The sequence below is a fragment of the Leptosomus discolor genome, chromosome 16 (assembly GCF_034619465.1).
Source record: "Leptosomus discolor isolate bLepDis1 chromosome 16, bLepDis1.hap2, whole genome shotgun sequence".
Taxonomy (NCBI): Eukaryota; Metazoa; Chordata; class Aves; order Leptosomiformes; family Leptosomidae; genus Leptosomus; species Leptosomus discolor.
The window spans coordinates 14364533-14387991 of NC_141406.1; the positions used below are offsets into that span (position 1 = coordinate 14364533).

At 44.8% G+C, this 23459-nt stretch overlaps 1 protein-coding gene across 3 annotated transcripts; it reads right to left on the minus strand.

The window, feature by feature from the left end:
• Positions 1-1242: 1242 nt before the first annotated feature.
• PPTC7 (protein phosphatase targeting COQ7) lies at positions 1243-22412 on the minus strand. Of its 3 annotated transcripts, XR_015183923.1 has the most exons (7): positions 22168-22412; positions 12399-12578; positions 9428-9626; positions 7065-7188; positions 4953-5082; positions 3191-3569; positions 2499-2528 (listed from the first exon to the last, which is right to left on the minus strand). XR_015183923.1 is itself a non-coding variant. In XM_086474096.1 (6 exons), the coding sequence occupies exons 1-6, from the start codon at positions 22367-22369 to the stop codon at positions 2494-2496; spliced, it is 870 nt and encodes a 289-aa protein (XP_086330222.1). In that variant the 5' UTR covers positions 22370-22412; the 3' UTR covers positions 1243-2493. The 3 variants fall into 3 exon arrangements, 2 of the variants coding, with proteins under 2 accessions (XP_086330222.1, XP_009957820.2); XM_086474096.1 differs by lacking the exon at positions 3191-3569 and having other exon boundaries at positions 1243-2528; XM_009959518.2 differs by having other exon boundaries at positions 2487-3569.
• Between the last annotated feature and the right edge of the window lie 1047 nt (positions 22413-23459).

The window sequence follows — 23459 nt, forward strand, 5'->3', positions numbered from 1 at the left end:
TATTTATTAAATATCTTTACAATTCATTTAAATGTATTTACAGAACTATTCCTGCATAAGTTATACCTCAGACATGAAATTCACATAATTGCCTCTTAGGTAAGCATAGATGATAGTCTCAATTTTAACAAACAACAACAAAGCATCCTCATTAGGTACAGACTTGGATTTGCTTCATTATTTCAGCTATCTTTGTAAGAAACTACCTCACACAGCCAGTTTCTACACACACAATGTGGTTTTTTCCCTGGAGAAAGGGTGTCTGTTACCAAGAGATGGAGATTCCATCACCAAATCCTTCACATCTTTGCAAGACCTTCGCCTCTCCCTTCTCCTTGACTCAGTCACAACTGTCTGGTCCCCAGATCTGTTTTTTTTTTGTTTTGTTTTGTTTTTTTTGTTTGTTTGTTTGTTTTTCTGGCCATACCTTCTTCATAAACACAAAGAAAGTACATTTAGAGGGAAACTGTATGCTGCAGGTCTCCCAAAGATAGCCATAAAGTAGCAAGGAACCACAGAGTTTTTCCAATTCACCACATCTTAGCCCTGTTTTACCCCAACACCCAGTAACGCTGCTGCAGAGATCCCAGCTCCTGCCAGTCCCATGTCGTTACGTGGTGACTGGTGCGTAAAACTCCTCCTCCAGATCGCTGCTTCCAAACCACCAGCTCCTGAGAACACCCCCCTCCCCTGCAGCAGCTGGGGGCAGCCCGTGCTCCGCTCACACACCTTCCCGGTACCTTCCTCTCACGAACAGTCCCAATAATCGAACGCCTAGGAAGAGTTACTGCTTCATGCATCGTTTCAAATTGATAGTATGGGCCCTGTCATCTCCTTTTCCAACATTTTCTTGTGCGCAGACAGCTTAAGTTCATAGGAAGAAATTAAGTTTGATATGTTTAGAGTGCACATCTTAAAAAAAACCAAAAACAATCAAGCGTGTGATAAAAATATCAATTCTTTATAATACAGTATTGCTTTATAAACAGATGGAAAAGCTCTAAGCTTTACTGGTCTTTGGTGTGTCCGGTGAGGGATAAACTCATGATTCGTAAATTAAAATCCAAATTTGTTCTTTATTAAAAAAAAAAAGAAAAAAAAACAACAACAAAAAGTCAGGACGCGATACGAGGCAAACGGCTTTGAGGACGCTGCTCGGCTCCCGCAGAGCGCGAGGCGCGGTGCCACCAGGCAGCACAGCTCGGCCCTGGGGACACCGGCCGAGCACGGCGCACGCAGCACCTCACGGGGCGAAGGCGCCCGAGCCGCGCGCGTCTCCCACCGGGCGGTTCTAGAAAGCACAGGGGAATAACGAGGGCTGGGGACGAGCGTGGCGAGAGCGAGGGGTCAGAGTGCAACAGTCCAGGTCTGCAGGGGCAGCGTTTTAAGGTGAAGTTCAAGGGAAAGAATCATTGATCAAATCTGCTCTAATCAAGAAGGGTGACGGTAAATACTGGAGAATAAAATGTAAAGACACCCTGATTTGAGAGAGAAATACCCCTCCCAAATGAGAAACAAAGCCCTGTACTGCAGCGTGAATACATTCCTTCCGACGAGACAGCTAGAGACAGCTTGTTCGGTTTTAAAAAACAACAAGGACTGACAATTTGTGCAAAGTTATCCACCACTCGCTGTTCCATGGATCGCAAAGCTAATTGGTTTTTCTTCTTTTCTTCATCAATATAATCCTCCCCATACCCTCACCAAAATGACATTTTGGTTAAGTTAGGGTAGTTAAGGCATTTTGACAAGTAATTACAAGGTGATTTAAAATCGATAGCTAACATGATGCCGATTTAGGAATAGCAGATAAATTACTGAAAAGCTTCCAAATTAATCACTTATGATAAATGAAATGCCTGTTACAAGCATGATGCATTGAAATATCGTAAAATGACATGTACATGGTACATGTTAAATGACCTTAAATAAAAGCTTGACATAGTTACGCAAATATACAGTACAAGTCCACAAAAATTCTTTAAACAAGTTGAGGTAACCTCAAACTTAAACAGTTTTAATACAATAAACCAGGTAGTAAAAATCTCCTTTTGAGAGCAGGTAAGATTACTTACTGACCAAGTTTAACTGCACTCACCTAAACAGCAACATTACCCGACTTTTTATATATAAAAACATGGCTTTAATTTATTTCTACATACTCTTCTACCAGCAAAAAAGTTAATGAAAAACTGACCAAAAATATATATATCTTTACAGCTATCAGCTTTTTGTATGAACCCCGGGAAAGAGAGAGGAAAGCTTGCTGGAACGGGGGGAACGAGTGGGAGCTACTGTAATTCCAAAGGAAATGTCATATTGCAAAGTGGCTGTTAGGTCACTGTAAACATCATTAAGGTTCATTCTGAAAACCCTAAACTTTAGTTACTGAAATGTAAGTTTTGCTGATTACTCATTAGAAGTTTCCATTTAGGTACTTACAGCTGCTGCCACAGCATAAGCGAAGAGGTGCTTGTTTGAGAGAGATAAGGATCAACTGGACTGAAACTGGTACAGCATTTTCCGTTCTACACAAGCGAGAATGGTGATGATTAACACAAATTACGTTTCGCAAACAACAGAATTCTCTACGGAAAGTAAAGACGTTCAGAGTTGAGGATGATCCGTTCTCTGTGCCACCTCCCACTGCAGCGTTTATGCCGCATCCTCCCGCGCTGGCGAGACGGGTTAAAATGCTGAAAGGATCTCGACTTTGGCCAGCTCAGCTTTGAGACTGAGTTAAAATTTTTGTTAAAATAAAATAAAATAAAATTATCCACAGCCAAAACATCCAGATACCAGGCCCATTATGGACGAATGATCTGCAGAACTTTTTAAGATCACAGTTAAGCACCTGAAATCACAAAACACATTTGCATCCATATAACTTGAACTAAGTATGGGTTGGTTTTTGTTTGTTTTTGTTTTGAAATTCCATACTAGAAAAGGCTCCTAGGCTGACACCATGTATGGCAAGAGCAGAATGTTTACAGCAGTTATAAATCTCCTGAAAACCGGAGCTTAGAAACACGAACCTCAGCTATCACTGTAACGAGACTACGCTTATGGAACTGTGTCTGTAACATACCCTTTAATGAAGAGTGAACGTTTCTAGTAACTAGAGTAACACGCCCTCTCGCAGAGGTGGTATCTACCGAACCTAGTTTGAAAGATGATAAACCAACTCTACCCCTTTGAAAGGAAGTCACGTTTCAAACGCAGTAACGATGCGGGATTGATCCTCCCCCTCTTAAGGACAACGACAGCTCTGAAAGACACGCTTCAAGCCTTGAGCTGCTTCATTTCTTGCTGGCAGACAAAGACCAGTGTACTACGAGAGTGGTTCTTAACAAGGACTTCGGCTGCGTCTCAAGACAGGCCACGAGCTCGAGACCCGGCTGCTGAGATCAGCTGCGAAGGGAGAAAGCAATCCTGCCAGCAGGAAACCGTACGTGTGACGCCAGGAGCTCGGGGACAGCAAGAGCGTCGGGAGCCGACGCCCCGGGCAGATCAGTCTGTGTACTCGGCTACAATAGAAAGAAGGACGGTGATGTCATCTGGTTTTCCCCCTGTAATATAAGAAAAGTAAAACTATTTCATCAAACCACAGTGGGTTGTCATCTTATAGTCCATGACGCTCCCCCACCTTTAAAGCTCTTTAAAAAAAAAAGTTTAAATAGTCAAAAAACTGCTTTGTGTAGACACAACAACTGTGCTTCCTCCACCTCCTCTCCAAAACGCAGCTGTGGGCAGCAGTGACAACCTAACGCGGCAAAGCAGCCGCTCTCCTGGCCAGCTCCAGCGAGCTCACCAACTACTGAAAGGCGCACAGAACCTTGAGCATTGTTGTCAGCCAGCAGAGCAGAAAGCCCGTTTTCTAGCAGACTAATTTATTTAATAAACGTACAAAAACCCCCACATTGCTTTGTTACAAGCAAGCTGCAACAGAAGTCAGTACCTTCTCAGGAACTTCCACTGCAAGTCAACCCCCCTCTTTAGTACCCTCTCCAGCACCACGTTACGGCCTGTCTTTCTGAAAACTACCGAACTTTTTCGGCAGTCACTGTTCAAACCGCAACAGCCAGAGCACTCATAGCCTAGAGAAGCGGCTCGGAGAAGAGGAATTTTGTCATGTAGAAGCAAACCCCATCCTCTGGACTCAGAAGACTGGCAGTTCTATCACTGCACGACTGAGCTTTGGAGCAACGTGGAGCCCAAGGTTTACAGCTGTTGCCTCTACCCTTGGGAAAGATGCTTAAGGGTCTTGCAGGAAATCCTGCCCTCCTGATACAGGGATAAGGGGAACATCTTTACTAGCAGAATTTTATTTATCCAAAAAAAAAAAAAAAAAGGTGTGTGACAGGATTCAGAATTCCGCCAGGTCTTTCTAGAGCACAGGAAGCAGAACCAACAGGGAGATCAGGACAGGGATGTCAACGGTACAAGGGTCAGAAATTTCAGCCAAAAAAAAACCCCAAACCATCAAAGAGTGGGCAGAATCTCAGCTAAAAAGCATCAATAATAGAAGACCTTAAAAGAAAAATACGCCAAACCACCCACCCACCCACCCACCAGCACCCACCCACCTGAATCCAAGGAACAAATCAAGCACAGTTTCCCCAAGAGCCTGGAGAACTTGTACCAGGCAGGATGCCTGGGGCAGGAGTGCACATATTAGATTAAAAAAAAAAAAATAAAAAAGTCAGTGCTCTGCGTTCCAGCTGCTTTCCCACAGGAGGCTTCTGACCAGCCGGGGCCTGGGACAACCTGCGTCAGGAGCTGGGGTCTTTGCCAAACCCAACGCACTAGGCTTGGTGCTCTACTGCCAACCACATTTCTTAACGCTCTCTTTTCCTATCAGATTTTGGAACAGCAGAACTTCACTTTGCTTAAGATTTCTCAAAGATAACAGGAGTGGGAGGAGGAGGAACAACAACAAAAAATAATCTTACCTCTCACATTCAATCCATTGTCACATGCGAACTGTGCGAACGGCGACATGTAAGTGGGATCATATGCCAGCTCGTGAGCTTGCTCAGCAATGCTTCTGGCAGTCTGCTGTATACTCTCATAGTTGGAGTTCTAAATTAACGAGGAAAAAAGTTTACTCTTAGAAGAAAGCCTACCAGTAGTTGTTTTGCTGCCACGTGTCAGTTTTAGAGATCCCTGACTGGCGGACCTCCCTGTTGCAGATTCAGGCACTAGTCATCACTTCTCTTGCCAATAGAACCCTCACCCCCTTCTAGGCTTTACAGATTTGGGTTAGAGCTGCAAATCCTCCCAACTGAAGTCCAGACCTCTATTCCCTACCAGCAGCTACAAGACTTGAGTTTGGAGGATTTGTAGGATTTAGAAGCTCCTCAGACTAATACTCAAAGCAGACAAACTGCCTCACCCGAAGGAAGCAGGGTACTGCAGAGCTATACGAGCGGTTCACACTGAAAGAACCATCCTCCCCTCACACACAGGCTCTGCTGAAGTAATTATGTTACCTTGGATGGGAAATCTTAACTCCTCTGACCCTCTCACCCAAACGGACAAGAGCACGCCTGGGGAGAAGGGCACTTTAAAAGGCAGATGAGAAAAAAATTTACTGAGCACACAAACTCCCTACAGACGGCGCTTCAAGGGCCGTTTTTTCTTCCCGTTTCAGTAACTGCTGCTTTACTCCAAGACTTTTCTTACTGAAGCCAGCACGACATGACAACCACGGCTCGCTCTGTTTGTAACCACTTTAAAACACCTTGCCATTTCAAGAGCCTTCCCCGCAGTTGGGGGAATTAGTGCATTTACGTGATTAACTTTTGGCTGAACCTCACGGGGGAACTTCAGTGCCTTTCCCAGACACGCCAAGAGGTGGAGCTCAACTTCCCTCCACGCCGGAATTCCATCGCCAGCGTCCGCCCAGCCTAACCTCAGAGGGGAAGGGACAGCACTGAGCTGTGACCTGGCTGGAGCAGCACACCCAACGGCCACGCAGGTGAGCGACCAGCCCGCCAGGCCCTTCCGAACCACGACAGCCCGCCGAGGTGCCTCCGGCGCTGCCGCCACCTTCGCTAACCGGGTTAAAGCCTCTGCGGCAGCCTGTGCTCGCATCTTCCAGCACGGCTTCTCCGTTCCAGACCCGAGCACCGAGGGAGAGCGACAGCGGGGACTGCGGAGAAGGGGTAACGCAAGAGCCTGCCTGCTGTGCAGAGCCCTCGGACGTTTGGGCTCTAAGGAGCCGTTCTCTGCCTGACACCACCTTTCAGTTATGCAGCTGCAGGATAAGAGCAGGCAAAATTTGTTTAAAACCGCACCATAATTCTACATGTTAACCTGATTTGCATTTCATAACGAAAGAGTTTCCTCGGGGAGGTTATACATATTGATATCTCCTAAGTATACTTCCCTTTCTGTAAGTAAATAGCCTTAAGCTAAATGTTCTCATCCCAATTAAAATATTTTAATGTATTTTCACTATTTAAACAGAACGCTTGTGGTCACTAACTTGGAAAAGTTGCCAGGAAATTTTTTTTTTTTTTTTTACAGAACATTAGATATTTTTCAAGCACATGCAACTCACAATTCAGCCAGGCCAGACTACTTGAGAATTACTGGTTTATAACCCTTCAGAAAAGCTTCAAATTGCTTTTAAGCATACAGCCCACGAGAGAACGCTGTATCTTCATGTATATAATCCACAATCTGCACGTGCAGTAAAACACAATGCGTGAAGAGTTGGCCAAGGGCAGTGCCTGCTACTGAAATCTCCCCCCTCTCTCCTGTCACTAGTTAGTGACACGGCACCAGCTGCTACGCAGGGAAATTTAAGCCCAAGCTGCTGCTTCTGGATTCAGCCTGGCTGCAGACCCAAGAGAAGCGCCCCGGGGTCAGCGTCCCTTTCTGCTGCTCACAGGTGGCGCGAACTGAGAAGTCTCCAACTGAGAAGTCTCCAACACAGTGCTCTGGGGTGGGTCTTTTTTATGTAAAATACAGAAGTTCCGTGCATAAAAAGTAACGGTAGTGACTATGAGGGATAACCAGTGCCAAGGATGTGAGAGATTCACAACACACACACTTACCTTCAGCTTTTTTAACTCCTGCAGAATCATGTAGTCAGGCATGTTGTCAAACAGTCCGTCTGTTGCGGTCAAAATAATGTCTCCAAGTTGGACATCAAAAGAAGTACTATCGGCAGCATCAGGGCTGTGGGGACGACAGACATGTTAAAGAAAAGGACTCCAGCTTTCACTGAGCCACCGAGCGAGCAGAACCAGCACATCAACAGCTCTTGTAATTCACTACTGTTCTAGGTGTTTCTGCGAAAGACAGAAATCATCGCTAACTGTGGAGCTTTCGCACCAGGATGGCTTGTCAAGAAAGCTACAACAGAAGAACTCTGATTGCAAACAGGTAACATTCCAGCTATTATACAAAGGATTTGCATTTAAAATTCCCAGATGAACAATCCTGCAAACTAATCCTCTTCACAAGTGCGTCTCCACGGAAACCATTAAGTAGAATGGCAGCTCAGGGCTTCTTCCTTCTCACTCCTCTTCGATATGAGAAGGAGCTCTGCTTGGAAGGACAACTTGTTAACAGGAATGGCCAAAACACTCCTGGATGCCAAATCACTTTCTAATGCAATGGAACAGGAAACACGTCTGGAAATCACCATCAGGAGACCATAGCCGGTTGGTCTGCTCGTGACTAACGCATTACACAACACCCAGGGAAGGAAATCTCTCTTCTGGCCATGAATATTGCTGCAAAATCTGATCCTCAGAAGCAACATAACAACAAACCCTTCATTTCTAAAGATTCCTCAGGGGTCTTTAAAAGGGAGAAACGGCTGCATCCCATGCCGCCTGTGCCAAAAAGCCGAAGCGCTGCTTTGCTCAACTGGTTTGTAGCTTCGGGAAGGTCAGTAGAGTTAAGCTCGCCTGCCTGTTCCCATGTACAGCCAAATTTAACATTCACCTGGCACAATAAATAAAAGGAGTACTGGAAAAGCATTTATACAACAGGCGTGAGTACTAATTAACGTCAACAACAATGCAGAAACTAGCCAGAAAGCTATAATCATGATTCAGACCTGAAGTGTGGGAGCCCATTTATCTTGCGCTTTCCTTATTAAGTGATGACTCAGATGACTTTGCTTTCCTGACTTCCACTGGACAGTATCAATTATCCTTGTGCTTTTTTGTCTTCCCATGGATGATGACGCAGAATCTCAGAAAAGTTAAGATTTTTACAACTCTGACATTTCAAACCACCATTTAATTTTAGTTTAATAAAGAGGTTAGATTATTTAAGGGTTCTAATTTCCGAGTGCTACTCTAGCTTCCCCTCTGCAGTCTTATGATGAAGTAATAAAACTACATGCAAGAAAGCTCAGGAGTTTCAACAGCTTAACCAACATTTACAAAAAGAGCTATTTTGGCATTAGAGTCATAACCATTACTGCATCAGCCTTGACATTTCATAATCATTTCGGTTGGAAAAGATCCTTAAGATCACTGAGTCCAAACCTTGTTTCAAAAACTCCAGATGCCTATTGCATTCCCTGGATACCACGGTCACTCTCTGAAGAGCCCTTTACCATCTTCCCGTATTCAGAAGAGAGATTTCAACTTTAACAAGTGTATCACTGTTATTTGAGAGCTGTATTTTAACACATATTTGAAAGCTGACTTTATTTTTTCTTCCCAATTTTTGTATTACTGGTGAGACTTCACAAAGTCAGAGGATGGATCAGCCTGACATTCTTAGGGGAAGACATCAGTACAAGTCTGCCTTTGAAACAACTCATTTCTGTGAACAGATTGTCCTTTCCCAATACTCCTAATTTCCCAGCTTGGTGTTCTGCCAAACAGGTTTTTTTTGCTCGTTTTGGTCAAATACAATATGCTGCGAGAAGCACAGCTATTTGGAAACACAAGTTACAGTCACATGTCCCTCCGCTCTATTCTTCAAGTGCTTGCTACCCCACTGCCAAGAGATCTGAATTGGCGTACTCCAAACCAGTCTCAAGAGAGTACGGCCAGGGACTGGGAACGAAAGCTACTGGTAAGGGAAGCCACGTGGGCAGGATGACCGGCGCGGACACCAGCTGCAGCCCTACTGCAGCAGCTTTATGGAGCGACGTCCTTCCGTGGACCAGAACGTGCCTAGCGCGCGCCACAGACTGTGGGAGTGGGCCAGCAGGGACGAGACTCACTAGCCCAATAAATTCAGACTGTGCAACAGCGTACCAAGCTTGTGAAGTACGAGGTGGGAAACGTTCACGTTACCTAAAGACGGGGCGGGGGCAGGTGTAAGCCCCTTGGATTGGACACGTTGCTCAAATCCCACGCGCGACGCTGCACCGTAGCGGCAAAACTGCGACTTTTTGGGCGTTGACCCCATTCACAGATTAAAAATTTGAGATCCTCTCCCATCTTACCTGTCACTTAAGACAACTCCTTCTGCTTCTGGTGGAGCTATTGACAGTTGGAACGGAGTGTTGAAGTAATGCTGCTGCTCATCCGATCGATGTACTACTTCTCCTCCCCTGACTACCAAAAATCCAGAATCTCCCAAGTTGGCTGTATGTAAACGATGACTTGTTCTGTCCAGAACTACTATACAAGCTGTGCTGCTTCCTGGAAACAGAATACAGGAGTCAGCCTTACAGAACCTGCTGCTTCTCTCACTGATTTGATTTATAGGCCAATTACTCAAATATTTAGCAAAGCTTACAAATTAGGAGAAATGGAAATACTCAGTGACACCAAAATTAATATGCACTAAAGATAGCAAAATCCTAGAAATCTTTGCAACACAAACTATGATTTTTGTATAGAACTTACTCTTCCTGCTTTCATTTTGGTAAACACATTATGCTGACAAATACCTGTTTTGTTCCACTTTATTTACAGTTTTCCACCCCGACATATGTCAGCACATTCTGCTATAGGACTGGATTTACAGAAGTCACATAAAATACTGAAATTCCGAAATCATTGAGATAATAGAATTCTAGTAGCATCCATACAATGCTAGGTGCTCTCCACACAGTTTCACTCATCAGCTGTAAATAAACCACACCAAGTAAAGAACTGCTTGCAATGAAGTATTAGGTACCAGTGTGTCACTCCTGTCAGGACATTAAAAGGCTTTTCTTCGCAGTGTGGCTCTGTAGAGCTATCTTCATGTGTAAGTAAGCAACCATCCTGTCACGTCTTCAGGATACTAACTTCACAAGTTTGAAGTAAACAGGTTTCAGAGACAAAAACTATTCCAGATTAAAGCAAGACAGAACAGAAACGTATCTACTTGTCAACCGTGCTCAGAACTCTCCCAGCCACGCTTGAGGGCACTGAGGAATTCTTGATTCATTCACTGGGAAGCAGCCACCAACTGCGCTTGGTTGCAAGCCACAGAAATAACTGTATTGCATTTGCTGATTGCAAAAGTAACATCCACAGACTAAGTCCTTCACAGCAAACAGCACCGCTTAATTTCTGCCAACAGGACAGCACATCCACCAAAAGAACTGTCATTCCTCAAGAGGGTGAAATACAGCTAAAGCATTTCTTCATGACTTCTGCCTCCAACGTAAGCCCCCCTACCACCAGCTGGTGACTAGTCTTCATCTTCTATCCTAACGTCCTTCCATTAGGAGTTTCCAAGCACAGCTACATGTTGGACAGACCACAAGCTTGCAGTGAGCTAAGCTTACAATCAGGCTCGCTAGTGCAGAAGTCCAGCTGGCTCTAGGCATCACCTATTCCAGATGTTTCCCCTTCTAACACAGGGAGTTCCCTGCAATAATCCTTGCACTTAATTTGTTCTCTAGGGAATACACAGGACCTTCTCCACTCTGAGTGGTAAGTCAAAGCAGTATCTTAGGAAAAATTCAGATTTTATATGTGGCAGCATCCAAGATCGTTCTGCAATACAAGAACAGTGTTTAAATAGATGGCATAGTTTCCCCCCATTTCAGTTTTATTTTAAAATATTTGCCAGATTCAATTCTGATCAACTAAGTATCAAGACTTAAAGCACAACAGCAAGGAAAAGTTATTGCCCAATGAATCCTCCTTAATGAAACGCTCTGCCTTCACTTTCTTTTAAATAAACTCTAAATGCTCACTGCCGTGGTAATTCCAGGGTTTTATTTCTACTTCTAAAAATACTGTTCTCGGTTAAAGGAGAAACACTAAGGATCATTAGTTTCAAATTCTAACTCTATTAGCAGAGTGTAACTAGGAGGCCACGTGTGGAATGCAGATCTTGTGACTCAGCATACACTGCTTTTCAGAATTCGAAAGGTCAAGCCAAGCAGGGCTGCCTCCGTCTGCAAAGCCATGGTGAGGGCTCTCGCCCATTTTGTAGATCACTTACAGCTACATCTGCTTTGTGCAAATAAGCACTATTAAACACACCAAATCCTGATGTAATTACCGACCACTGCTATTTTAGTGACACTTGAGGTCACTTCTGAGGTTTGAACCTATTCTTTAGGCATATAATGCGAGAACATCTGTTCCGAAGCTCAGCAGGCAAGTTAAATATAGCTTACACAGCACTCTTCTGGCATAGGAGTTTAAGGTCAGGTGAGAAGCATGTGCATCAGGCAGGGTAACACTTTCTTGGGGTATAAGAGGTCACATGCCCTTTAGAAAAGTATTGAGGCCAAATGTGGCCTCTCTATCTGCTCACCATTCCCAAGGCAGCTGGATGCCCTGTCTAAAATCAAGTCTGACAGAATATGCGAAGCATCTACTTTAGCTTGCTTTAGAAAGGTCTGTACTGAATCCTCCACAAAGAATTATTATAAAAATAATATATGGTACCAGTGATCGTATGATATAAACTACTTAAGTCAACCAATTAGGTTTAGAGTTCATTGGACATAAAAGGCAGCAGGAGCAGTAAGGCAAGGATGGAGCAGAACTGCACCCAGTTATCGTAAGAAAACATTTTTGCTTGCATAGCTTAAGCAAAAAGCCACAACCAGCCACCAAGAATTTTCAGCAGAGAACAGTTATTTATACACACGTAACGGAGAGAACGATGCACGTGCCCCAGCGTATTCTGCTGAACTCATTCTGCAAACTCTCTGCAAACACGGGGGAATTACCACCCTTTACACCTAAGGGCTGTTGGCCTTTCATTTTTATACGTATGTATTTACACACACATACGTTCCCTGCATTACTGAATGAATCAAGATAGTTTTTAAACATATGAGAAAATAAGGATGGCATCAAGATAATTACATTTCTATGGTTTTTTGGTTGACTACGAGAAACAACTGCCTGCAAATTTGCTGTAGAAGCTGACACCACGTTTAAGCAGCCTGTTGACAGAGCACACACGTCTAGATAACATGCAACACAGACCCAATTTGCGTATTTTTGCTCTCTTACCAAGCAAAGGTACTTTGTTCTGCAGCAGCTCACAATAACCTGCGGTGAGAATCCCAACAGGATTACTTGGTACAAACCGTCCTTCTTTTACTAAACGTTCACATGTTCGCATTAGAGTCCCTGAGAACTGAGAAGGGTCAACCCCATAGTCTCTCCAGCCACCTACACCATCTGCTACCCCTAGAAAAAAACAGAAAACGAGCGTTACATGAACAGAAATGGCTTCTAAAACAAGGTTTTTTAATCTTGACATCACTTGTGATATTCAGTAACTAAAGAGTAGGACATAGCACCTGCTTGAAAAACATTTTTGATTAAGGAAAAAAAATTCTAAGCATTTGCAAGATAATTTCTGACTTCAGCTCTTAGACAAATCACTAAATATAACCTGAACTGCTGAAGAGAAGGTAAAGTCTCATGCTGAGAACTCTGTGAGGAGGCTGACTTCACTAGAGAACAAGTAATGGGGAATTTTGGGGGAAAGAGGGGGATTCAACCACATTAACCTTTGATTAGCCCATTAAAAGGGGAGAAGAGCTTTTATGAGTTTTAAATGTGAAGGTCGTTAAGATTTTAACTAGTGTAGAAATTATAAAGAAACACTTCCACACTATTCAGCAGCTCAAAGTTTTTTCTCAAGCTCCTATCCATATGAAGGATAACGCTTTCTCTTTGGCAAGATCAATTTCTGTAGAACCTAAACTTCCATTTTTAATGCGCATTCAAAAAAAAAATCCATGTAAACCACACAATGCTGCAACCTGCCCCTTCCAAGGGTAGTTTGTTGCTTACAGCTTGAGCCAAGCAACAGAATGAAAAGTGACTATGACCCAGTCAATTTTCATTCAGTTATTCAAAACAACCTAGGTATCAGAAAATAAGACCAATTCTGCCAGAGCTTAGGAAGCTTCTGAGCCACCACAGAGGCACACAGCAAAGATGCACACAGAAAAGCGGGTGGTAGGATATTCTGCTGTCCATTTGGCTAAAGAATTTTGAACTTCCTCAACTGGCCTTAATGATACAAGTAAAATACTGTCTGAAGGTATTACGAGATAAAAATATTTCTACCCAGAGATTTTTCCAAAGATCTTTTTGAACCTCAGCTTGTATGGGACCAACTATTTCAAGCCCAAGTTTCCGCAAGATATTAAAGCTAAAATACCATGTTCATGATAAAAGCAGGAAGAGCCAGTTTCAGAGCTCCGATCGTGCTGAAGAGCAACAGTCTTCTCGGAAAAAATGCCGCTGTTAGCAAAGGCATGAAAATTTGACCAAGAAGGTAAAACTAAGTTTGCCTCATCGACAAATGCCCTTCACATCGGACACCATCTGAAACTGAGACGGAAGGTTCACAGCTGACCTTGGCACGAACTATAATCTGACAGGAGGTTATAGCCAGATTCTGAACAGCCTATCAACATTAATCAGATTTCTCCCAAAAATAGTGCACAACCTTTTAGACACCTGCTTTGTCCGTTTGCTTTCTTAGAAGAACGCTATAGGAAGGCAGGTCCCTGCATTCACCCCTTCAGAGCAGACCTTGGGAAGGAGCTCATGCAAAAGCAACCCTGCATTCTCGGAAATGCCTTTTCTGGTTTCTTCGAGAACAAACTAATCCTCTCTTTACAGGTCCCACAACTTCAGGTCAATACTGGATTAACCCTTTGTTTCCTGCTGCCAAGCAGACAAGTCTAGGTTAAGCGATGATTGACAACAAGTTCTAGATCTAGAACCTGAAGTACAAACTAAGCTTCCGTTCGGATGATGACGCTCGCTTTACATGAAGTTAACAGACGAGTGGCTGTTTTCCCTTTGAGAGGATCACAATCCAGAGGTACTTCTGCAAGCTGAATACGGCATTGCTTCACTGCCAACAGGGTCAATGCAATGAAGAGATGAAGTTTGACAAGTACTGTCCAAAGCTTTTGGCTCCTAAGGTAGATACTTGAGTCCCTCGAGCAACCAGTAAACCATTTTTGCATTAGCCTGGGGATGTATTTAAATAGAAACACTACAGCATCAGTAGGGAGTACAAGAGAGCTGTCATAGCAAGCACCTGGTAAGGCTAATTATCAAAATCTATTTCAATTTTAAAAGCAAAAATAAGAGTGTGCCACCTGATTTTCTTTGCTCATTTCTTACTCCAGGCAGGAAATCTGAATCCATAATCACGGCAGCACACTTCATACTCCATCCCGAGCCATGAAATGGCTTTGTCTGTCTGCCTTCCTGTCTGCTTTCTGCAAGCTATAAACAGCTCTAAGTACATTCTGCCGGTGCCTTCCGAAACGATCATCCTCTAGACGGTCCCCAAGTAGGTCCCCTGACTTCGCTTTTTACTGTACTTAAAAGAACAAACTTTCTGTTAAAGAATCAACAAGGCAGTTGCACGTTTCTTCTCCACCACTGGCACAGAAGCAAACGAGACCACTGCACTCACAAGCGGGCCCCAGAGGATGCTTTCACCCCACGACACCTCAGCAGCTCACTAACTCATGTACCACCACACCCATCCATCTATTTGTCCTTGCCCAAAATGGACAACGTGGGGGCTTTTTTGCAAAGGTTTGGGGTCTTTCTTCAACTGTATCTCTTAAAGATGATAGGTGAGTTCATTTCATTTCAGCTAAATGACCTTGTTGGCTCCCAAACACCGCCAGAGCAGTCAAACGCTTCCTCCTGCTCCGGCACAGGGCCAGACATTACTGCTGCCATTGAGAGCAACGGCAGCACGTCGGCAAAGCACATTCAAGAAGCTCTTTACCACACAGGGCCAACTAGAAAACATCCACCTCAACTGCTTTTGCCTCGCAAGAAGATTTTTACATTCCCCAAGATCTTTAGCCATCCTGTCCTACCTTCAGTATGGTTTTAAAATTAAACCAGTATCTTTACATTCTACGTTCACAGCATGAACTGAAGTTTTAGGAGAAAGGAATATGAGATTTTAAAATAGAGTGAATAAACTGCTGCTGAAATAGATGAAACGTAAGTGAGAATAAAGTTTAAGAAAATGTTGTGATATCTGATACACACAGCAAACAAGGAGCAAAATTATTTGTGAGATTTCAAACTCCAGAAGTAGCAAAAACTGAATACATAAAAATTAGTCCATTTTTATGAGATAGCACATTTTCCCTCTGTCATCAAAGAAAAATTCAAAGGTACTGCTATTGGCAGTATCACTGCCAAGGAGTAATGCCAAGCTCTATGCATTTAGATTTTCTTTGTTTTCATCCAAGCCAAAAAAAAACCCCCACAAAACTGTAAATATTCAAAATAACTACGTTTTAACAAGCGAAAAAGATTACTTGCATTTCACATTAAACATTGTCTTCCAGTATCCACCTTTTAACTTAAAATAACCATTTTACAAAATGGGAATCACACAACATTTAAGACGAACTGCACGGCTGAGAAGAATAGCCAAAAATCAAACTGTACTCAATCCTTGATTTTTTTTCCTAAGATATTCAGTAAATCAGAAAATTTTATAGAAAGAATATTGATTTGGATATTCCCTGTTCAAGCCTATGCAGAAGCTACAGAAATGTCCACGTGACACAGTGAAATGCCTGTGGCTAGGTGAAAAAACGCTGTAAATAAAGTAATTGAAACTTTCACAATAAATTACTTCAAAAGAATAAATGTTTCTCAAGTGTTTAACTGTATTAGGGAGCCCTTAAAGAAGCTTTGAGAGTTCACACTCCACTATATTGCCTTCTATTGGAAAATACACAAATACTACTGCCAGATCAAATACTTGCTGCATGTGTCACTCCAAAAACTGGCTCTTTCTAACTGCTTCAAGAGTCAGCGTATCAAGATCCCTCATAGAGAGACAGCTGTAACGGAGCTTCCAGACAACGCACAAGTGACTGATGCTGCAGCACTGAAATTGAGCAAGTGAAGATCCTGGCACTGAAACTTGTTAAAACGTATTTCACAACGCTAGAAGCACCTGGGATAAAACACCAGTTGAAATGCAAACGTGGAGCTGCTCTGAGTGCCAACACGGAAGGTTAACTGCAGAAGCCCAGGGAACAGCCAGGCAGCGCTGAGACTAGTAACATCTGCTTCTCACCGCATTGCTTCTGTAAGTCAGACCCAGATGTTCTACCTAGTTCAGAGCAAATATAAACTAAATAGGCTTAAAGTTCAGAACAAAACCATGACACCAATCAAACCCTGTTTAACATAAACGAGTGGAAGTTCTGGCTAGCTGGCAAACTAACCTGCCCACAGTCAGAGCCTAAAAGCATCACCATGTCCCAAAAATCTCTTGGAAGGCTGACCCTTTCAAACGTTGCATCAGCTAAAAATAATCATCACACACAGAAGCACCAGGCAGGCACAAGTGTGCCAGCAGGAATCGCTCTTGCACGCAACCACAACTGACTCCGTAACACCCTCCTCGCATCCCACTGAACTTGCAATTTCTTGAGAGCCTTACCCGAATCGGCAATGAATCACCGATAAAAAAGGATGCATCTGTGATGGAATTTATTTTGCATCAAACACAGAAGAAAGGCTAAAATGGTAACAAAGTGCAATCTGTCGCACTGCACAACTTTGAAATACAGCACCAAGTGTTTGTCAGTGTATCAGAACTGAGATAAACTGATAAGATTCCTTGTTTTATCAGCGATGAGATGAATTGCACACCTAGATAGGTGCGCTCCACCCAAAGCACATCACACGCTCAAAGCCAGCACTAACTCTCCCAGCAGCTTCACTGGCAGCCTGTATGGGGTCACAACGTTACAGCCCAACGGTGTCTATCCCCCCACACGGGCTCTGACAAAGAAATAACCTAGTTAAATACAAATCCCCAAAGGCAGATTGCGTGTGACTGATAACTAGTCACAAAAGGAAAGGTTACTAACTCACAGTGTGCCTTTTAAAAGTTACAGCAGACCTTAAACTACCCTTGTGTGAAATAGAAAGGTGCTGGAAGAATAACTGGGTAAGTGATAATAAGGAACAAAAAGCAAGAGGCCAAGTGAGAGATGACGTTGAGGAGCAAACTGAAGGAGAAACAAGGAACCAAAAACATTACATTGTGCAGCTACTTCCAGGAAAAAGCAGCCGTTCCTTATATCTTCCCTCCTGCTACAATACACTGCTGCTCCTGAAACAGGTGGTTATCCGGTAGATCTCCTATCTATTTTATTTAAGCCTGAGAAATCACTCAGTGGATTTTGGGAGTTAAAGGAGAATGCTACACTATTATTTATTTCTGAAAGTTTTGTAAAAACTTCCCTACATTGTTACAACTATTTAATCTCCCAAGGTGTTGAGCAACCCTGGAACTTGATTCAGGGAGCTGAGCTGCTACTGACGGTTGGCAGTAAGCTGATGAGAAGGGGTAGGTGTTGTACAGACCTCACCCAAGCTGCACCGAGGTTACCTGCAGCCTGGACAATCTCAGCATCACAATGTCAATCATGTGAATGAACGAAAGTAAACAGCGGGAGATTTTTTTTGCAGCATTTCCTGAGATACAGGTATGATGAACGCCTCACCCCCTGCACTGGGTTCAGCTTTGCTGATCTCCTTCCGTGATTTCTGACAGAACCTGCTTTTCGTTCAAGCCAAGATCAGTGTATGAATGGAAAACTGTCTGCCATCAACAAGTCTCAATGGCACTTAAAATAAATTTTCAGCTGCAAATTCTGATCAGAATACGTCTGTGCAATGCCATTCCAGAAACTCTGGTAGAGAAGAACCACCAGATTTTAGTTTCCTTCTCAGAAAGAGAGCTACCACGTTTCTAAGAGGTTACATTCCATGCTGTTTAAGAACAGCTCTGCTGACATTTGGATTAACTGTATCGACAAGAACGTCAGTGAATATGATTGTTAATGGGGATGTTTCTCAACCCGTAGTTTCTCTACAAGTGATAGTACTTATGCTCCCCATGTTAAAAAGAAAATTTCACGTGCTCTATTACAAACTAAGACATATAAAATTTTTTTCAAATCACTGATTGCTCCAAGATAGCCCGAGTTCTCCCAAGAAAGCAGGTGAAAGGCTACTCTGAAGCAAGCAGACAACTTGCCACCTTTAGTGCAATAAGTCGTGATAAGGCAGCAATCTCTTTGATGGGTATGACACCAAATAAACCACTTAACATAGTCTTACATGACCTTCAGGCATCAAAGTAAGAATCCCTTCTTCCTCTGCAGTTGCCAGAATAACCTTGACATTTCAATTACAAATCTTTTTACAATTTGTAGCCACCTTTCCTTGATGACAGTGAGACTAACAATACTCCGGGCGAATTTTACACACCTCCTATGCAGGCTGCTGACAAATTCAGTTTGCAAATAAAGTGCAATTCCTTTCAGTTCAGAGTAACTGCCCTACAATACACCACCCCCACCACCCCCCCCAAAAAAAAGAAGTTAAAAATCAAGATTTGCAGCAGACAGAACAGTTGCCAAATTTTAACTTTGCAGTGGACAAACAGTACCCTGCTGCCAGACGGGGGTTTTTTTTTTCCTACTAGTGCTGGGGGACAGAAATAGTTTGGAAGACTTGTCAAGCCACACTGGCTACACCCAAACTTCTACCCAGCACAGACATTGTACAAGTGATGCTGTCACGGGATGTGCATCGGTTGCTGTAATGTTTCAATAATGAGTCACCCAACAGCTTGGAAAATCCATAAAAAACTAGCAAAGACATCAGGAGCCTGATAAGGCAGAAATAAGCGAAAAAGGGCAGATTCCAACAACAGAAAAAACGATCACCAGCATGAGACATCTCAAAGTTTATAAAGAGGCTTCAATGTTTAGTTTTATTAAATAAGTGTTTATATAAAAGTGTTCAAGTCCATTTAAAAAAAATAATCTGTGTTTTGGTTCTTATGCACTAAAAAAATCTACTTGCAGGCTAATTAGGAAAAAACAGAGGTGTCAGTTTCCCATGAGTTTTGGGTTTCAGCTTTAAAAAACAGTATTTCTGTCCTCCAAAGTCACAAAGGCATGCCTTCAGACAGGGAGGAGTACATTATGTCCACCAAGTCTCAAGAACATATTCGAATAATCTGAGGATCTGGACAACCAAGACCCTGATAGTGAACATACAGAAAGGTGCAATATGGTACGAGCAGCAGCAGAAAGGAAACAGGGGCCTGAATCATAAAGCTCTAGAGATTAATGTCAGTAGTAAAGCCATTTCCTTTTCTCAGAGCGATCCCAAAGGAAACACTCTGGCTCTGAGCTTCTTGCTTCTCCCTGTGCGCAGAACAGGAAGAACACGTGCAAATTTAACAGGTACATCCCAGACAAAAGTAAAAATAAGGGGGAAAACCCCTGAAGATTCAAGTACACCTGTAACAGGCCCTATCAGGCCTTTAAAACTACAGGAGGTCAGGAAACCACACAAACCTTTATGAGCTTTCTGTTGATCTTACTATGAAAGGATAAAGCACAGACACTGTTAAATTTTCAGCCTTCAGACTATGCAGTATACATTTAACAAGAAGCGTTCAGCATTTCTGTATCGGCTATAAACACACTGCCTAGGCGACTTTTGTTTGACCTAAGAAAATGAATCCCCAAGCACTCATGCCAAATAGCTGGGAGTAGCTCTTTCACTGTTACACCACACCCATATCCATCCCACACGGGCATGTTTCCCATATATTGGTTCTGGAAAAGACTGGCACTTAAGAATTTTAAATTTATTATCCGTCATGGCTTTGTCACTGATGAGTACTAGGGCAGACTAAGCGATACACCTGAAATTCACTGTTCTCCAGAAGCACTCTAGAGTTCTAGAGTTCACTGTGGCTAAAACCACACAAGCCTCTTCATTACACTAATAGTGCAAAATGAAACTGCTGTTCAGCTCAGCCAGTTGCGCTGAGGTGCAGCGTCAGGCAGGTACTGAGTCAGTACAAGACCTACGAGGGTCTTCAGGTATGGAACCTCAGATTTGTGACGTACGAGGAACAGAGGAGAGGAAAACACTGGTGCTGAAGCTCTTTTTGCAGCAGAGCAGAAGAGCTGGCTGAGAAAGGGAGAGCAAAGAGACGACTGTAGTAACGGAAACAAGGAGAAAACAAACTCTATAAACTTAAGAACTACAGATGAAGAAAAGGCATTGAGCTAGACTGCATCAAAACCCATCCTGAGCATTACTGCTTGCAGAATGTACAGCCACCTTGCTCTTTTGGTACGTACATTAGACAAGCAATAAAGGCCTAAAATCAAAATAGCTTTACAGGGGAAAAAAAAAACCAAAACCAAAACCCCACAACTAAAGAAACCAACAGCTTTTCCATTTAAATTATTTTCTTCTTCATACTTAAGACATCCTGGTCTGAAGCCTTCTTTGCTGTTTGGTCCTTAAGTGGAGTTACAATGCTGTTTGTTTTCAAGTTGCCATGAAAATTAATGCAAAGACCAACTTCGAAATGCAATTCTCTGTTGATTCCAGCAGGAAGACAAGCTAAGCTGTGGGTCCACATATGGTAATTACCAAATATGGCCAAAAAACCCTAAACATCATCAAATGGGTCTAAATCTACCCGCTTCCCCACGCAAAGAGTCCGCCTGTAAGTAAAGCAGATTCTGCATTTCTCTTATGGGCAAATACCGATTGCTCAGTTATTTATCAGCGCTGGCCTAGTATGAACTTTAAAGGCAGCCAGCCTTAGTCACGTGTTAAAGTAAGGTTGTCCAACAGCTAATTCTAACAGAAAAAAGTTTCTCTGGAACAGGCACAACAGAAAAGATGCAGAGTATCTAAAATGCATTGACCAGTTTTCCACATCTCCTTGAAAGCTGTAGCATCACCCTTGGAGTAACAGCTCCCTTGAGAATCATCAGCAATACTGTTACCTAGCACCAAGTCAGAGCTTCTTGAAAAAATGCCTCAGCTATATTAAATGGCAACCACGCTACAGCGACAGCAGCAAATTCTGAAGAATCACTAAGCACTGTCATATCATGAGACACTGCAGTGCAATTCTACCAGTTTTAAATTAAAAAAAAAAAAAAATCAGGCAAAGGGGAGGAACTTTTTTAAAAAAACAAGTTTTGGTGAAAATTTACTTCTGTCAGTTGCTTGGAAATGAACTTTTGCAGAGTGCCAGTTAGCCAAATTCAACCTTGACTACACAGGAGTAAGGTCAAGCACTGTCAAAAGCAACGCTGCTCAAACTGAACAATTCCATTGATTACCTGCAATTATTCACTACTTCTAAAATTTGAACCCTTAAGATTCTTTTCACACAGGAATCCTCAACTAGAGAGCGTAATCAGGATAGAACAAACACTGAAATTCAAGTTTGACATTTGAAACCAGCCTCAATGTCACTTTGCCTTTCACTTGACAAGGACACAGCACACGCTAAAATCAGGAAGTGTCCGTGTCGTTGATCCTTTATGCACAAATGCAATGCATACACACGGGGCTCGGCTAGGTTTTAAAGCGAAACGCACTGCAAGCCGTTTCTCCAGCTTTTGGAGCCACTAGGCCTTACAGGTGAAACACCAAGGCTGGGCCCAGGCGCCCGGCAGCCACAGCACCCCATCCCAAAGGCAGGCTGAGCGAGGTGGGCGTCGTGCTGCAGCCAAGAGAGCTTCCTTGGGAAACTAAAAGTGAAAAACTCACGCCGACATTTACAGGCAGAACCGGCTCCCTTTGTCTGCCACCGAAGACGGAGCCGCTTCGCCATGTGCGGGCTCAAGGCGGGGAGGTCACGACGCCGACGCCACCTCGGCACCCCCAGCAGGGCCCCGCCAGCACTTACCCAGCACATCTGCCGATCGGTGCCGGGCCACGAAGCAGGCGTCATCCCCGTAGCACATGCCTTTCTTGAGGATGCCCTTGCGGAAATCTTTGCCAAAGCCACAGCTGGCTGTCACCAAGCTGTAGTCACGGGAATCCGTCTGCGAGAGGCCGCCCAGGACTGCCCGGGCCACCAGCCTGCCATAGGAGAGCACCGAGAACATGGCGTGGGGCGCCCAACAGCCGAGAGCCAGGAACGCGGGGAGCCACCGGCGCAGCCGCCTCCTGACCTGCGAGCGCCCGCCGCAGGGAGCCAGCCTTCCCCTGCCCGCCGGCCGGCTTCCTTCAGCCTCCGCCGGCCCGCGCTGCTGCTCCTGCTCCTGCTGCTGCTGCTCCTCCTCGGCCCGGCCCCTCGCCCTCCCCGCCCTGCGGGCCGCCTCGCCCCTCCGGGCCGGCTCCCGCCCTCGCCCCCGCCGCCCAAGCTGCCCCTCACGCCCCGCGCGCCGGCCCCTCACGGCCGGGTTTGCCGGCAGCGCCCCCGCCTTCCGCGACACCCCCCGCCTCTCCTTCCTTTCTCTCTCTCCTTTCCCCCCCCCACCCCCCCCCCGAGGGGGGCTCTGCCTCCTCCCCCGACCGGCCGGCGCTGCCCCGCGAAGGCCTCCGGGCGCCCTCCCGCCTCGCCGTTGGAGTGTCCCGGTCAGAGCCGGCGGTTCCCGCTGCGCCGCCCCCGCACCCCGCCGGCCGCAGCCGCCATCTTCGCCGCGCGTGCTGAGGCCGCGGCGCTCGGCGAGCGGGCGGCGAGGTCAGCCCCACCCCCCCCGCTCCAGCGCGCTTGCGCAGCAGCAAGCCGGCGGCCTCCCCTATTGGCTCCCCGCCGCGGCTCATTTGCATGTTGCGGGACAATAACACCGCCAGGTTCCCAGCAGCCCCTGCGGTGGCGGCTGCGGCGCGGCGGGGCCGAGCGCGGCCTGTCCCGTCCCCCGTCCCCCGTCCCCCGTTCCCCGTTCCCCCCCCCCATCAGCGCCGGGGAAGCGGCCTCGGCCTCCCGGTCCCCAAACGGGGCTGTCGGCTGGGGCCGGCAAGACGGTTCCCCGTCTTGCTGCGTTTTTACCTGTAATTACCGCAATTAATTCTCAACACCGGGGCGAGCGAGGCTGCGCCTAACCCAGATATTTGCCCTCCACGCCCATATCGGGCCGCGTGTCTCGCGTGCTCCAAATAACTCGAAGGGACTCGGTGGCCGTTTGTACTTTCTGGCTATTAAGGACGGTTATGTGAGTCATCCCACACAAAAATTTATTTTTAAAGGACAAC